The sequence below is a fragment of the Silene latifolia genome, unplaced genomic scaffold (assembly GCF_048544455.1).
Source record: "Silene latifolia isolate original U9 population unplaced genomic scaffold, ASM4854445v1 scaffold_159, whole genome shotgun sequence".
Lineage (NCBI taxonomy): Eukaryota > Viridiplantae > Streptophyta > Magnoliopsida > Caryophyllales > Caryophyllaceae > Silene > Silene latifolia.
The window spans coordinates 160,532-178,394 of record NW_027413143.1 but is presented as its reverse complement, the minus strand read 5'-3'; the positions used below and the strand labels follow the sequence as shown (position 1 = coordinate 178,394).

At 38.3% G+C, this 17,863-nt stretch overlaps 3 protein-coding genes across 4 annotated transcripts; all 3 read left to right on the top strand.

Moving 5' to 3' along the window:
- Positions 1-1,300: 1,300 nt before the first annotated feature.
- LOC141637980 (uncharacterized) lies at positions 1,301-4,722 on the top strand. Its single transcript, XM_074447415.1, has 5 exons — positions 1,301-2,248; positions 2,353-2,580; positions 2,727-3,305; positions 3,826-4,175; positions 4,470-4,722. Exons 1-5 carry the CDS (start codon positions 1,301-1,303, stop codon positions 4,720-4,722), a joined length of 2,358 nt encoding a protein of 785 aa, XP_074303516.1.
- Positions 4,723-4,759: 37 nt separating this feature from the next.
- LOC141637979 (uncharacterized) lies at positions 4,760-5,269 on the top strand. The gene has a single exon (XM_074447414.1). The coding sequence runs from the start codon at positions 4,760-4,762 to the stop codon at positions 5,267-5,269; it is 510 nt and encodes a 169-aa protein (XP_074303515.1).
- A 2,240-nt stretch (positions 5,270-7,509) lies between these two features.
- Positions 7,510-11,589, top strand: LOC141637996 (organelle RRM domain-containing protein 2, mitochondrial-like). Of its 2 annotated transcripts, XR_012541966.1 has the most exons (5): positions 7,619-7,852; positions 10,512-10,580; positions 10,668-10,774; positions 11,138-11,396; positions 11,429-11,514. XR_012541966.1 is itself a non-coding variant. In XM_074447448.1 (4 exons), exons 1-4 carry the CDS (start codon positions 7,693-7,695, stop codon positions 11,240-11,242), a joined length of 441 nt encoding a protein of 146 aa, XP_074303549.1. In that variant the 5' UTR covers positions 7,510-7,692; the 3' UTR covers positions 11,243-11,589. The 2 variants fall into 2 exon arrangements, 1 of the variants encoding a protein (XP_074303549.1); XM_074447448.1 differs by having other exon boundaries at positions 7,510-7,852; positions 11,138-11,589.
- The last annotated feature ends 6,274 nt before the right edge of the window (positions 11,590-17,863 follow it).

Genomic DNA, 17,863 nt, shown 5'->3' with positions numbered 1-17,863 from the left:
ACGAAACCAATGATTGGGAATGCGATCGATATGAAGGAGAAGCTTTTTGTCTTTCGATTTGGTTCTGAACGGGACAAGACTAGGGTTTTGGAGGGCCAACCGTGGCATTTTGACAAATTTCTGTGGTGCTTCAATAAACCTAATTGCGAAGGTAAACTCACTGATGTCCCCTTGTTCTTTTTCCCAATTTGGACTAGAATCTATGATTTACCTATCACTGGACGATCGTGTGAGACAAATGTTCGTAAAATTGGGGCATCTCTGGGGTCTTATATTGCGATGGACGTAGGGCCTAATAGTGATCTTGATCGAGCTATTCGCATTCGTGTCTTGCATGACGTTAGGATTCCCCTAAAAACGATGGTACCGATTAGAATGAAGGGAGGGCGAGTTGTTGAGTTCGAAGTAAAGTATGAACGCCTACCCTTGTACTGCTATGGGTGTGGCAAGATAGGGCATGGCGAAAAAGATTGTGACGATGGGCCATATGACGAAGGAGACTTGTGTTATGGGGACTGGCTTAGGGCATCTCCCTTGAAGGTGATCAAAACTCCGATTGAGAGTCTAGGTCGTGCTCGACGAGACCTAAACACTGCTTTTGAGATGGAGACAGTTCGAGATGGTGAGATCGATATTGCTAAGATGATCGATAAATTGCAAGCTATTGCTCTTGATTTGAAAGCCAAGAAATCCGTGGTATCTATGGGCACGGGTACATATACAAAAGTGGGGGCAACTATGGGGGATGCAGGAAATGAGCTGGTGGTGATAGAAGGGGAGAAGAAGGGGGAGGACTTTACTGGTGGTAGTGGGAAGCAGGGGCAGGGGGGCAGTGAGGGAGAGGGGGATATGATGAATGTTTGGCAGAGATAGGGAGGGAGACGGGTTGTAAGGGAAGGTGTGAGGCAGCGGGGGAAGTGACGGGTGAGAATGTCGTGACACCATGCTTGGCTCCTGGTGTGTTGAGGGTGGAAAAGAGGCCACTGACGTGGACAAGGCTGGCAAGGGAGGTGATTGAGAGGAGTCGCGAAGGGGCGGTTGGGGAATGTGGGAAAATAGGTCGTGAAGATGATGTTGGGGATGAGGGCAGTAAGAAGCTAAAAAATATGACAGACGGGGACGTCTTAATATATGAGGCGGAGGTTGAGGGCGCGCAACCCCGCTGGGCCCAATGAATCTTCTAAGCCTTAATTGTCGGGGATTGGGCAACCCCGACACTGTAAATAATTTACGTGCTTTGGTGCGTAAGGAAGCCCCGACCATGCTTTTTTTATGTGAAACCAAATTGTGTGGTCGTGAAATGCGGAGAGTGAGAGAGAAGCTGGATGGGTATTTTGGTATAGAGGTTGATTGTATGGGGAGTGCTGGCGGGCTAGCTTTTATGTGGAAGAATGAACTCGATTGTTCTCTTTTGACGACATCGGTTCATCACATTGATCTATTGGTGAAGGAGGGAGGTAGAGAGTGGCGAGTTACAGGTTTCTACGGATGGCATGTGGTTTCAGATAGACATTTATCTTGGGAATTACATCGACTCCTTAGTGGGCAATCAGATGTACCATGGCTTTGTATGGGAGACTTTAACGAGGTCCTTTTTTCGACTGAGATGAAAGGAGGGAGTAGACCACAGTGGCAAATGAACAATTTTCGAACAGCTATAGATGATTGTGGCCTGACTGGTATTGGGTGGGAGGGGTACCAGTTCACTTGGGATAATGGGCAAGCAGGAGAAGCGAACAAACAAAGTATGATAGATCGAGCTATGTGCACAAGCTCGTGGTTGGAACTTTTCCCGTATGCTAAACTCATCCATTTAACTCGGGAATGGTCTGACCACGCACTGATTAAGCTGCTTCTGGACAGGCGTGCTACGGTGATAGAGGTGAAACGTGACTTTAAATTTGAGCAAATGTGGATTGGCGAGGAGGGGTGCGAGGAGGCGATTAGGCGAGGTGTTGGTAAGGGGTGTGGTGAGTTGGGTGCGGCTATTAATGAGTGTGCAAAAGAATTACAGGCGTGGAAGAAATCTAGCATCCGTAAAATTGGGTATATGGTCGAGCGCAAATGTAAACAATTAGATAGGTTATCAGAAGGGAGTAGGACCGAGGAGGAAATTAGGAAGCGGAAGAAACTTGTCTCCGAATTGCTACCCTTCGACGCCAAGAAGAACAATATTGGAGGCAACGTTCTAGGGCTCTATGGCTACAGGATGGTGACCGCAATACCAAATTTTTCGATACTCGAGCGGGTGAGCGAAAAAGAAAGAATTATATAGGGATGTTGATTGATGATAGCGGTTTTGAGAGGTCGGGGCAGGAGGCAATTGCGGGGGTTGCTTCGAACTATTTTCAGGAACTTTTTGCTTCGACACAGTCACGGAATTTCGATGCCATGCTGATGGGTTTGGAAGGGAGAGTCCATAATAGAATGAATGAGAGGCTGCGGCTCGAATACCGAGAAGAGGAAGTGGTGGAGGTCTTGAACCAAATGCACCCGCTCAAAGCGCCGGGACCTGATGATATGAATGCTCTATTCTTTCAATCTTTCTGGCACATTATTGGGTCGGATGTTATTGCGACGGTCTTGGGTATTTTACGCGGGGAGCTGGACCCGAATGATTTTAATAAAACCAATATTGTGTTGATACCAAAAAGAAGGCGCCGTATAAGATTAGAGATTTCCGACCGATCAGTCTTTGTAATGTGGTGTATAAGCTGGTCTCTAAGGTTCTTGCTAATAGACTGAAAGGGTTTATTGGAGAGATTGTGTCTGAAAATCAAAGTGCTTTTACCCCGGCCGGTTTGATAACTGATAATGTGCTTATTGCGTTCGAAATGTTTCATCATATGAAGTGCTCAAGCAATGCGGAGGGCGGTATGGCGATCAAATTAGACATGGCTAAAGCATATGATAGGGTGGAGTGGGTGTTCCTCAGACGGGTTTTAGAGGTGATGGATTTTGACAGGGATTGGGTCTCGCGGGTAATGGCATGTGTATCGTCTGTTTCCTTCTCTGTTCTCATTAATGGTGTCCCGACGGATAATTTTCGCCCCCAGCGAGGGCTTCACCAGGGAGATCTTTTATCACCATATTTGTTTATTCTCTGTGCGGAAGCGCTCTCCAACCTTGTCCGGAGAGCTGTGGAACGAGGGTCTCTAACTGGGCTACGGATTTCAAGCAGTGCGCCGACCATTTCTCATTTATTTTTTGCAGATGACAGCATCTTTTTCGTGAAAGCGAATGAGGAGGAAGCGGGCGTTGTGAATGACATATTGCGACGGTATGAAGCTGCTTCAGGCCAATTAGTAAGTTTGGATAAGACCACTGTTTCTTTCAGTAAGGGGGCCGAAGGGGTGTGAGGGAGCAAATAGCTGCGAGACTTGGGGTGAGGGAGGTGGAGGTCCAGGAGAGATACTTGGGTTTACCAACGGTTGTGGGGCACTCTAAAAAAGTTCTTACGGACATTCTTCGGGATAAACTGAGTAAGAGCTTGCAAGCTTGGCGGGGGAAATTATTGTCTAGGGCTGGTAGGGAGGTTCTCATAAAGGCTGTGGCCAATTCACTTCCTACCTATGTGATGAGTGTGTTCAAAATCCCGGCGAACTTTTGTAACGTTCTTAAATCGATGGTGGCTCGGTTCTGGTGGGGACATGAGGAGGGCAAAAGAGGCATATCTTAGGTTTCATGGAAGCGTTTATGTCGACCCAAGAGTGAGGCTGGAATTGGCTTTCGAGACTTCGAGCTTTTCAATAACGCTCTTTTAGGTAAATAGGCGTGTGGCGTCTTGTGACTGAGCCTGAATGCTTATGAGCTTGAGTTATGAAGGCTCGTTATTTCCGAACGGGAGATTTTATGACTGCGGATGTGGGATATAGGCTGAGCTACACTTGGAGAAGTATACTTGGTGCCCGTACGGTTTTGGAGCGAGGTTTGCGTCGGAGAATTGGAGATGGACGAGATACAAGGGTGTGGGGGCATGCGTGGGTCGAAGGTAATGAGAGTGGTAAGGTTATTTCACCATGTGGACCGGGGAGCGAAGCTATGAATGTGGCTGACCTTTTGAAGCCGCATGGGAGGGGATGGGATAAGGAGCTGGTTGAGAGAATGTTCCTGCCTTTCGAAGCGATCCGCATTTTAAATATCCGTACTAGTCCGAACATGCCGAGGGATGACTGGTATTGGAGTCTTGATATAGACGGTGAGTATACGGTCAAATTGGCATATGCTTGTTTGGTAGGGGAGCTTAATGATGTAGGTGGCCCGTCGAACTAGGAGAGAGAAAGATGGTTGTGGAATCGGCTTTGGAAAACTCGGGTGTGGCCTCGCATCAAGATTTTCTTTTGGCAGCTGTGTAGCGGAGCTCTGGCAACCTTGGATAACATAGCAGCCTGAGTAAGAGGTGAGTCTTATTCTTGTTATTTTTGTACCTCTAGTTCCGAATTATCTTTACACTTGTTCCGAGATTGCAGTGTGGCTAAGTGGGTGTGGAGCTCTCTCAACTTGGATGGGGCCGAGGAGGAGGATATGGCGGATGGAGTGGGTGAGGTTCGGGACTGGGTGGAGGGGATTTGGAGAGCTGGCGATGCGCGGGAGGTGGAGAAGTACATGGTTGGATGTTGGGCGATCTGGGAGCACATGAACAAGGTAGCGTTTGACGGGGCCATGATAGAACCAGATAGAATTGTAAGGCGTGCTAGGGACATCCTTTCGGAGCGGGGGTGAGGGGGGACATGGTTGTCCAGATAGGAGAAAGGCGAGGATGGAGGAGAGTGAGAATGATGGGTGGAAGCCGGCGATGAATGGCTACGTCAAGATTAATGTAGATGCGGGGGTCAAGGAAGGAGAAGGAGTTAGTACGGGAGTAGTTTGCAGGGATACGAGAGGGGAGGTGCTATGGGACATGACGATAGTGCGAAGCTCGGAGTGGGATCCTCGGTTTGCGGAAGCGGTGGCAATATATGACGGTCTGCAAGAGGCACAGATTCGTGGTCACCGAGATGTAGTGGTGGAAAGTGTCTGTCTTCAGGTGATTGAAGCGCTGCAAGCACAACGTAATGGGAGGAGTTTGTTTTTATTACTTATCGAAGACATTTTATCGCTTTCATCTAGTTTTCATTCTGTTATTTGGTCGCATACGAGTCGTATTAATAACTCGGTGGCCCATGCTTTAGCTCATGTTTTTCCTAGGGTAGATGGTAAAACTGTGTGGTCAAACTTGTTACCTCCTGTTGCGGACTCTGCGGTGGCGTATGATTTATCTTTAATGTAGTAATACCCTTCGGGGTGTTTTCCTCAAAAAAAAAAAAAAAAAAAAAAAAAATTGGTCATGTAATTTTGTAATTTCACTTAAATTCTCATATTGTGAACATTTTTTCACCAAAATAAATAAATAAATATTATAAAAATATATTCGAACATGTATTTTTGATAATTAGGAATTTTAGAATTTATATTTGATTAAATATTTGGACTTTCAATAATAGTATAATAATTAATTTAGTAAATTTTATTCTTAAAAATAAGATTTGTGGTTAATTACACATTAAGAGAAACTTATGAGGGTGATTTGCTACATTTGTAAGTTAGGGGGCTTAATTGCACTTAGTATCAGACTTATGAGGGTGATTTGCTATATTTCCCAATCCAAATGAGTGGAATGTATACGGAGTATTCGTTACAATGAAATGTAATTTAAGACAATTATATTTGGCAATATGTTCTTTATTTAGGTTTGATTATTTAGGTTTGATTTTTGCTTTACGCATTTTACTCAACTAGACCATTTTTTTACGGATTTGTCACTTAAACTCGTATTCGATATTATTTTTAATATTTTTAACATACAAAAAAAATTGTCAAAAACTACCTTTTATTTAGGGTGTGTTTGGATTGAAGGAATTGGAGGGAAAAGAAAGGGAGGGAGAGTAGGGGATTTAAAATCCCTTGTTTGAATAGGAAATGAGGGTGGAGGGAAATAGAGGGGGAGAGATTTGAAGGGATCCAATTTCCCTCCTCCTAGCCTAATCAAAATCTCTCCACAATGGGCAAGATTTGGAGGGAAATTGTATCCAAACAACCACACCCCGTTCCCCCTCCCCTTCCCTTCTCTCCCTTTCCCTTCCCTCCTTCCCCCTTCCCTCCCCTCCCCTTCCCTCCACTTTTGCTATCCCCTCCAAATCTTGCCCATTGTGGAGAGATTTTCATTAGCTTTGGAGGAGGGAAATTGGATCCCTCCAAATCTCTCCCCCTCCATTTCCCTCTACCCTCATTTGCTATCTAAATAAGGGATTTTAAATCTCCTACTCTCCCTCCCTTTCTTTTCCCTCCAAATCAGTCAATCCAAACACACCCTAAAGAAAATCTTGAGCAGTTGTCATTTTTTACTACATTATCAACTTTTACTTTTTGTCCAAAAATGATAATCTCAGCTTCGTTAAACTGTAAGTACTAAGCCAGTAAGGGTGTGTTTGGATAGGAAAAAAGGAGGGAAAGGGAGGGGAGGCGGAAGGAGGAAAGGGAAAGGAAGAGAAGGGGAGGGGAGGGAGAATGAAGGAGGTGGTTTTCCTCTAAATCTTGCCTATGATAGTGGGGAAATAATTTGCCTTGTAGGAGGGAAATGGAGGGATCCATTTTCCATCCCCTCCAAATCCTTCTACCTTTATTTTGCTAACCAAACAATGGATTTCTCATCCTTTCAATTCCTTCCCCTCTTTTTCCCTCCAAATTCCTCAATCCAAACACACCCTTAGGGTCATTTGTGAACAATTATCTTTCATTTTATTTTTGACTTTCAACTACCTTTCATTCTTATTTTGCAAAAGACTAACAGGATTCCACTTCCGACGAAAAAAGGTCAACTCTCCGACGTTGAGTCGTCATTTTCATGTTAAATTTAATTTTTTACTTCTTAAACCTAATAATTGATGATAAATATTGATTAAACCCAACATTAATCAGCTCAATTTGTCATCTCTTACCCGAATCAAAATCCTAATTCATCAAACAAACCACCATGGAAATTTATCAGAATATGGTAAATACTTCTTCAACAATAATGATTTATTATAGGCAAACAAAGTCGCCTACTGTTAACTATTCGAAAATAATTATGCATTCATTATTATGATTACTTGTCTATTATCTCATTCGTTTTCTTATACCCACCATCTTTGCCATGAAAAGAAAAATAAGGTACTTTAATATGTCTGAGACGAACTCATGGACATTAGGTTGATAAATCGTAAGTAGTCTATAAGTTAATGTTGTCGAAATGTAAAGATGTAGTTGAAGGTGGCAGTAAAGGTGATTTTATGACGGAGATGGAGAGGGAGAGGGAGATTAAGATGAAAGATACTTTTGATAAGGTGTTGGGCATGGAGAAAAGTTTTTTCACATTTTGTAGGGTGAACAAATGGAGAAATCTAGGTTATATGTGTGAAAAGGGAGAAAAGAGCAAGTCAACACCGGAAAGTTTGACTTTTTTTGCCGAAAGTGGAATTCTGATAGTCTTTTGCAAAATGAAGAAATAAAAAAGATAATTGTTCACAAATAACCGTAAATAAAAAGTAGGAGTAGTTTTTTTTTTTTTAAAAAAAAAAAAAAAAAAAAAAAAAAAAATCGTTCTATATTACTGGTTCGCAAAACCCCTAACTAAACCCTAAAACCCTCAATCTCTCACACCTAAAAAAATCAATGGCGATGAAAGCAGCGGTGATGGCAGCTATGTCGGCGACGAAGCCACGGGGGCTAAACCGTTATTGTACATCAGCCTTCAATTTCACACCTCCTCAACCTTCATCCCAACAACCCGCTGCTCCCGTCGCTGATCCTTCCCCTAACCTTTTCGTTAGCGGTAATTTTATTATTTCGATTAATTGTATTTTTATTTTTATTTTTTGATGAAGAAATGTTGTGATTTGAGCTAAACCCTAGGTGTTCAAGTCACTACAGATATGTAAGGCCTCGTTTGGTTGCTATACGGGAATTAATTTCCCATGATTTTACAAAACACATGAATTTCCCAAAACTCGTTTGGTTGACATCTGGGGTTCAATTGACACAAGAGTTTCCAATCACCCAGGCCTAGTGTTGCAGATTAGTAGACTATAGATTATGTTGTACGAATGCTTAACAATTAGTGAGAATAGATGAGACTAACATGGCATTCGTATTCTTCTACATCGCTGTGTTGCTCTTGATATCACAGTTAGCTGTGTACTGGTTTCTGCTGTGGCGCCTTTCATTGTTGATGATTTTAATTTTTACTAGTTTCGGGTTTTCTTATAATCGTACTCTTCCATTGTGGAGAAGTTGGCAATTGATGGAAAAAAGAAAGATTTGGGGCAACCAAACACAACAACAACAACAACATCAGAGCCTTAATCCCAAAATGATTTGGGGTCGGCTGACATGAATCATCCTTTCGAACCGTCCATGGGGCAACCAAACATCTCGCATTTTTCTAAATTGTGGAATTTTCCAATTCACCCATGGGCAACCAAACAAGGCCTAAACATTAGAGTGTTCAGTGGTGGTTAATGAAAACAAAAAAGAATTCACATTTGAGTTTTGACATTACGCACTTTTTTTTATTAGCTAGGGATGACAAGCGAGACCAATTTTCTTTTGTATTCCTGTATTGAACAGTCTCTTTGTGTATTTAACACGTGGTAAAATTACATTTGTGTCTAAACTTTTATTCTTCGAGCAAGTTGAAGCATTGGCCATTCTCATGAACTCACATACACATTGGCTTGTTGTCATTGTTATTACATCTCCCTTTTCTGTTTAAATTTCTTTTGACAATGATTCTGAGTAGGTCTTCTTGTGAACTCAAAGGTGCCCTATAGCTTAAAAAATAGTTAAATAGTTGAGGTGCCCTACGTATAATTCTATTGTCGTTTTCCATTTCTAGTGAAGCTAAGACTTATTACTAATTTTTGTCCTTAAAATATGATAGAATAAAGCAATATGGATCACTAAACCGTTTGTGGTTCATTTGCTGAGAAGCAGCCGTGTATAATCACAAATATTTACCTAATAATGGGGTAAGATTGCATAGATATGACCCCTTGCTTTGGGTTATAGGTTGGACTATTGGAGCTGAGGCATTGGAATTATGTTGTCATTGTTGTTGCTAGGGTGTTTGGCCGAGAAGGTCGCTAAATCTAATTAATTAGATAACTAATGTATTTATTGTGTATAAGCAGCCGAGCTATGTTTACAAGGAACAATTGCATTTCACTAATGTAGTGTAAATAGTGTATAATGTTTTACCACTTTGCAAAGTAAAAGTGAATCTGTCATTTGCCTTGTTATAATGTTTTGGGCAACCACCAACTTGCTGTTGAAGTGCTTATTGAGTCGTCATTTGACAAAGCTGAACTTTGGGACTTGTTATTTTGGAAGAGATTTGAGGTTTGGAATATCTTAGCGATTGAAAATGAGCTGTAAGACACTAATTTATTTGGTTGTCTTGATTGTCAGATTCCCCTTGGAAGTACAATTGAATAATTGACTGCTTTAGCAGTCTATCAAACTATTACTTGCTGAGAAGTTCCTTATATTTTGATACTTCAGTGATAAAATATCTTTCTTTTTTGGAGAATCCTATTTTTACAGTTGTTATATACACACGTATTTTTTTTTAACATTATACGCTCTATTTGGCATTTGCCTATGGCCCCTACAGGAAATTACCCCTCCAAGTTGGAAATATTTCCAATCTTGCATTTCATTTCCCCCTACCTTCTTTTTTCCTTTATCACTGCATACTTGTTCCTATCGTCTTTGTCATAATGCTCCATTCCTTAATCTCGGCTTTAGTTACAGGCTTACAGCCCATCACAACACCAACTTTTGGCATTAAAACATCAAATTCATTCTTTGTCTTGCATAAATTCTGCTCTCTACTGCTCTCTCGTGCATTTAGTGCCCTCATATGGGTGCTCTTAATGTTGAATTCCTTTGAAAATGACACAGGTTCCGTGCTTTGTGAATTGTGATGAACACAACTTATTATTTCTTGTGAATTTTAGGCTATTCTTTTGTGGAAGATTGGATCATTTGTTGGTGCTTTACTTATATGGGGAAGTAAGGGTTTGTCAATGTGCTTGAGAGCAGGGGGAGTTAGTTAGTGGTGCAGGTGTAAGGTATATACTTTGGTGGATGTATCGTGTGTATTATGCTGCTATTATATACTTGGGGATGTGGTAGGAAAGCCAAACTAAATTGATAGACGATAAATTATTTCCTCAATGCACATAATTGGGAGCAAACGATATTCATGCACAGTGGGAAATCAGGCTATAAGAAAATTTTTCTGATAAGATATTTGGTCAAATTAAAATCCATGCCATTTGGTAGACATTGTTCATCCTAATGTATTCAGTCATTTTCTTTGAGCCTGGCTGCCTTGTTCATTGTTTCTCAATTGTTCGTTCTTTTGACTTTCTGATGTTCAAAAGACTTGATTTTTTTATTTTATTTTTCTTTGATATTTTTGAATGTAGGCCTCAGCAAACGCACAACTACAGATGGATTACATGAAGCGTTTTCGAAGTTTGGCCAAGTGGTTCATGGTATGCTTATTACAGATATTGTAGATGTCAGAATTATGCTTCAACAAGTTGACATATACTGATTCATTGTGTCATTGTTATATGCAGCAAAAGTCGTGACTGATCACGTCTCAGGCTTTTCAAAAGGTTTCGGCTTTGTGAAATATGCTACTACAGAAGAGGCGAAATCTGGAATAGAAGGCATGAATGGCGCTGTAAGTGAGCTGTATGAAACCATATTATTTCTTATGTACGCTGTCTTGCCCCTGTGTTAGAACACAGATACCCTTTCAGAATGAACCAAGATGAAAATTGTATCGAGAACTGTATCAAATGACCTTTACTTAACAATAGAAAGAAGGGTTACTGACTTACTGTACCTTCAATTGTTTTGGGAATCCATCTGTCCTTACACATTTGAAACTTAAATTAATATCATAGATGCTCAATTATCCTCAGGAGTTGCTTTTCTGTAATGGGGTTTTGAGATTGTCTACTGCCTTTTGGTCAATAGTTTTCGTGATGGTCTGCATGAATCTTGAGAAACAAATGACCTTGTCTTTCCCTTTTCTTTGTAGTTTTTGGACGGTTGGGTAATTTTCGCAGAGTTTGCAAAACCACGGCCAGCGCCTGCATATCAGCAGCAAAGTAGAAGCCCTCCCTTTGGGAGAAGTGGATATTGATGAATTTGGAGGTTGTCCCATTTATTTGGATCACAAAATTATATGAGACGGTTTTGGTATGTGAGACAAATCTATTAGCCTATAATTAGACGAGTAATACACAAGTATTTAGGTTTGTATTACACGGGACACTGTCTCATACAAGACTCTCTATGTTGGGGTTGAAATAGCTGTATTTTTTTAAAGGTCGAGTGCTCATTGTTCCTTTGTGGACTACTATTCATGCTTGTAATATGACTTTGTAAGCTAAATCAATAAAGATTTGATGCGGCTGAAATTCAAGGTGAGATTAGAGTTTCTTCAGATAATATAGGTTTGTTGCCAAGTCGGCATTAAGTTCATTTTCATTTGAATCTAAGCTCGACAGACTATTTGTGTCCCTATCCAATCGACAAAGCTTTAAAACTTCTGCTATTACTCGTATCATTATAGGATAGAATAGTTGAGCTGTTATTATTATTTGTTGACATGTTAGAAATGATTTTCATTATGTTTGTGGCAATTCTTGACAACAAAGCTGACCTAATGTTTATAATTCCGTCTTAAGAATTGATTGTTTGGGACGCAGAACAATTATGCCCATATTCATGGCATCTGGTTTACTGTATAGCAGTGTTAGTGTTACAGACTTACAGTAGCCAAAACTGCGCCATTGGTGGAATTGTTGTGCCGTATACCTTGGATTATTATGCTAGTATACGCTGTAGGTTGTACACCTATACGTTCTATATTGCTGTGCCGTATAGTCGTATACCTCGTATATGCTCTAGGTTGTACACCTATATGGTTTATATGGGCTATCATACAGTATGTGAGAAGAGTTCGTTCATTTGAATGAGTTCTCATTTTATGGCACAGTTCTGAAGGCTTTTAACATAGCTACGTAATCCATGTACCTCAATAGTCAATATGTGGGTTGAGTGTAGGCGGGTAGCTTTTAGAGGTTGCAATTGAGTTACCTATGTTGCTTTTGGGTTCCAGTAGTCAGTTTCGAGTTTCATGGGGTTGAGTTTGAGACTTTGAGTTTTGTATATTCATGATCGTGTCTTGTACTTCAAAGGAGTGCATAACTACATTACGCAAATGAAGAAGGTGGTGAGATTTCGAATATCATTTGAATATCAAATATAAGATGAATGTAAATTTAGTCTTATTTGCACCATTGTTATAAGAGAGATTCGTTGTCTTCAAGCCGGTTGAGGTAGTTTCGAATTGTAACAAACAAAGTTACTACCGGTTTATAGTTAAAACTCGGAGTCCGTTAATTTAGTTTCGGTTCACCCAGTTCGAGTTCTATCAGATCGGATTAATTGTAGTCAACTTCTGCCCCTCTAAATACAACCTCAACCAATTTTTAGGCAACTAGTTGGTTGCACCACGCGCTTCGCGCGCGGTCCCTCAGATATTTTGATCGTTGACGGTGTCGGTTCATGTGTATGTTAGTGTATCTTTATTTGGTTCGGTTGTATGTACATGATGTTGAGTGTTGATCACTATCGTTGTTATAGTATTTTGATGGTTGAATCGATTGCAAAAAAATATTACAGCCATTCATAAATAATTCGTATTAATTGATTGTACATTTTTTTTCAAATTACCCATCTCATTTTTTTCTTCTAAGGACCTTCTCTTCTCTTTCATCTTCCTTTTTGTACTACATTGAAAAAAAAAAAAAACTAAACTATACACATCAATGTCAGCCATTGATTCAACATCGACGAGGACGAACATTAAACGCAACAATTTTGATCTTTTTGGGCTTCCGACGATGCGCAAACTGGAGGACTGCGACAACTTGACATCGGATTGCGGAGATGACTAATCGATCGTCACCATCGTGTTCTTCGTGACACGTGATTTAAAATGCGGAAGGAGGTAACTTGGAGCATCACAAATATCAAACCGATAAACAAATCCCTGAATTTAGGGGGTAAAATCCATGGTGCAACACTGCAACCACCGAGAAACAAATCTTTATCATCACTAATATTAAACCCTAATTAAAAAAACTACTCCACTAAAGAACATAAAAACAAATACTTAATACTTCATATTAGTTTCATCAAAATATTTTAATTAGAAGTTAAATACATATAATTTAATCAAATTATGATTTCTAATTGAAAAAACTTGTAGTAATTTGATCGATTTATGAGGTTTTGATATTGGAACATGAGAGAATTAAGTTTGTGGTTTGTTGGCACTATAAGGCTATATAAATGGAAAATATTACGCAAAAAGTATTACAATTAGTAAAAAAATGTTTTTCAAACACTTGGATGCTTTTTTGTTAGTCCAGATTCGAGCCGCATAGGATTACTATGGCGGTAAAGTTCTCCCTTATGAGTTTTAACACCGTTGCATTTCCGGAGCTCGAACACGAAACATCTTGCTAAGCTAGAACAACCCTTTACCAGTTTTTCTAAGTGCTCATGGGTTGCAAGCACTTGAATGTAATACACACAAATTCACAAAGCAAATTCTCAAAGTCACTAAATCTGTACCGACTTTTGCATATACCGATCATTTTAAATAGAACCAAAAATATCCTCTCAATTATAATGTCTTTTGCGTACCGGTTCGATCATTGACAACAATTATTTCGTGGAGATTTTTGGCACTTGGTGACGTGGAGGCAGTAGGACGATCGAAACCTGCAATAAGACAATAATCCGATACCCAAAATCATATACAACTTGGATATTTTGTATAATCACATACTAGATATGCTTTTCTCTAAGAAATAATCGACCATATTACATGTATCGATTTTTTTTGTGGGATAACACTACAATGAAATACCCTTGATTTTGGCACTAGAATTTAGAGGAAGAGACTAATGGAGTATTAATTGTGTTTAATCTATTCAAATGAGAAGATCAACGCCAATAAATTATTTATGAATTTCTCAATTGTACATATATAATATTCTTCAACCATGTTATGTCAAAAGTTCAAAATAAATGGTCTTTTCCTTCTTTAATACCTCAGCCAAGCACACTGATTATAAGTGTCATTATATGTGTGACACAACACATCTTTTCGGAATTATGAATCGCAAGTTTAGAACTGCTTATGTGGGCGTGTACTCCACACTCTAGGGATGCCAATGGATCGGGTTCGGGTCGGGTGAAGCCTCATCCGTCATCCATCCGTCCTTTTAAAATCTCATCCAACCCGTCCGTTATCCGTGAAACATATCATCCGTCATCCATCCATCCATCCATCATCAATGGATGAAACGGGTGGATCGGGTGATAAACGGGTGTTGTGTATTTATATATTTCAAGTTAAAAAAAACGATGATTTTTTTCTCTACAAAAATAAAGTTAGATAATTAGTTAGTTTAAGTTTATAGTGGGTAGGTTCACAAAATATCTATATTGAGAGTAGACAAATATGAAAATTAAAATATTTTATATCTTAATAATGTGTTATATGTAAAAAAAAAAAAAAAAAAAGTAATAAAATCGGGTGATGGATGAATGTCGGGTGGATGGCGGGTGGAATTTCTTCATCCAGCCCATCCATCATCCGTTTCATCCGTCATCCATCCATCATCCATTTAAGTCGGGTTTTCATCCATCTTTTAGGATCGGGTTTTGATGGATGCGGGTGAAATTGACATCCCTACCACACACCCCGATCCACAATATAACATTCCGAACGCGCCCTTCTTTGAACCAAATCCCAACTATACTAAATGAACCGGCGATTTTACTTAAATCACCAACAATAATTTTACAACTAGTTTTATGCCCGTGCAGAAAATGCACGGTTTTAAGATTATAATATACGAAATATGTTATATTAATTAATACAAATATAATTAGATGTAATATAGTTAATATTCAATAGTTACGTAAAAGCGTATAGGATAATACTGCTAGTGACATAGGTTAATAATATCTTTTCAGTAGTTATTGCATGAGACGATCACACAGTGTAAGACAGCCCCATTGACATATAGCTACAAATATTGACCATCTTACAACCCCTTCTTATTCTATAATTTGTGTTTTGATAAACCCGTCTTATGATCCAATAACAAAATAATATTTTTTTTTTGGTCTAAACCATCCGGTAATCCGAACCACATTGGGCCGACTAATCCGGATTTCGGGGCGTGTCCAAGGATTACGGTATTTAAACCCCTCCCAATCGCAGTTGTGGAGGATCGATCCATGACTCTCCCTACCAAGTCGCAAAATGCTACGCTACCATCACCAAGAACGATTGGTATCCAATAACAAAATATGAGCCTAAATCTAAACAACTCAACAAACTAACCCATTAAGACTCCAACCTCTTCTATTCTCCTAATATGAACCCTATACTCCCTCCTCCTACACTAACATAGCTCATCTCTCTCTCCCAAACATTAATACCTCCTCTAGTCATCTCCCTCATATCACTCCTTCCTAAAGTACTAATATTTTAGTATAAAAATTAAAAGTCACCACCATTGATAAGTGATAATATTAGTAATTATTATTTTTAGTTATTTTATCATATATCCATCTCCTTATTTGCTTACAAAATTATGTTTGTCTTTCTCCTCTTTAATTTTGTAGGTCGTTTTCTTTTATTAGCATTCAAGGCATCCCTAATTTTTCTTCCTCAAATATTCTTGTTATTAATCGTAATGAGTTTGTTTAAACGATTTTTCATTCTTTTTTAATTATTAATTTTTTAAAAATGTTTTATACTATTATTTTAGTTATTTGACAGAATTAATTTCCTGAAAATTTACTCGTTTGTAATTATTTTGGGTCTTATTTAATGTCTTCTTCTATTTTTTTTTGAATATATTTATTGCGATTTTTAGTATATGCAATTTTCCCATTTTTTTCAAATAGTTTCAATATTTGAAGTTTTTTTTTTGTAATTTTTTTTTTAATTATTTTGCATTGTATTGATTACTGCAAGTTTTCATATTGTAAATTGTAATTAGGAAAAAGGGTAATTAAATAAGAAGCGAACGAATCCTACTTTTGGAAAAAAAGTTTGCTTTTTTCAATCTCCTAAGACCATCTACAACAACAAAAACATCTATGTCTATAGATGATATTTTTAGACTCATCATCCCACAACAACAATAACATTTTATCACAAAATGACTTTTTGTTTAGAGCATCTCCAATGGTTACTAAGAAGGACCTGCTTGCAATTTTAATAAAAATTCAAGCAGGTTGCTCACCATTGTATTAGGAAAAACTAGTTTTAATCCCGTGCAAAAAATGCACGGGTCAATTTTTGGATTATAACATACGAAACATGTTAGTTAATACAATAGTTAGAGGTATTTAAAACTTTATTACAGCTTTTAATTTCTTTTAGTATTGATTGTGTATTTGTTAACATACAATACAAAAGTAAGTCTACAACTATTATTTTCCATATTTATTTAACACAAATTAGTACTATTTCCATCTTATTTATTTATTTAACTTTTTTCATAATATGAGAAATATTTTAATAAAAAATAAATAGATAAATGAGACGGAAGGAGCATGAAGCCTAGTAGCTATTCTAATAACAGCTATTAATCAATAAAATACAACCATCATGACCTCATACATCCAATAAGTCATAGAAAATTTACTTAAAAAAAGAAAAGAAAAAAGAATAGTTGAAATACAACTCTAGATATTTCTCTTACTCTCACCCATCCCATCAATTTGTGTATTTCGCCGCACATACATCAAAATTCAAACCCTTCGTTTCTCTCTCTCCGTATTTGGTTCTTGTTATATTCTGTTTCATTTATTTTAAAATTTATATTTTTTCGATTTGAAAAAAAAAAGGCTTTTTTTAATATTATTTTGCGAAAATTTCCAAATCTACTTGTACTATATTGGTTATGTTATATTTCATTTTTTTATATTTGTTTGTATTTATTTTAAAGTTTATATTCTTTCGATTTGAAAAAAAATATCTTATTTTATTTTTACGAAAAATTTCAGATCTTCTTGTAATAGGTTATGTTTACGAAAATTTATAAAATATCATGTCAGTAATTGTATAATCACTATAATGTATAGTTTTGTGTAAATTTTTAATCGGTAATTAAATAAGAGTAACAAAAGAATAGAAGTGCAATTAATTCTACTAAGATAGTGGCGGTCCCTACATAAAAAAATGGCTTTTTTCATCCCTAAAAAGCAGGAGCCAATGAGAGTCCTTTAAAGAACTCGGCTTTTATACTAGGTAGATGCGACCCGCTTGAAAGCTACACCCGCTCTACCAAGCTATATGCTTGATTTCAAGTAGCTTTCTTTTCATTGGTCGATTATTTTAAGTGGTTCAAATCAAGCTACAATTGTATGTCGCTCACCATTGGAGCGGTATCCTGCTCACAAGCAATATTGTTGAAAATTCTTATGTGGCAAAGCAAGCCACAATAACTTATGGTTTATCACTAAAGATGCTCTTAACTCATCCAAAGTTGATGAGTTTGACAATGAGTTTGGCATACAATTTTGGAGTTTTTGGGAGTATTTTATTCTCTTTAAAAAAAACTCATCCTTTATCCTCTATGTAGATGAGATTTTCTGCGGTATATCCCTGTGTTTTCCCAAATTCTAACATATACCCTCGATTTTTTAGAAACATCTAATA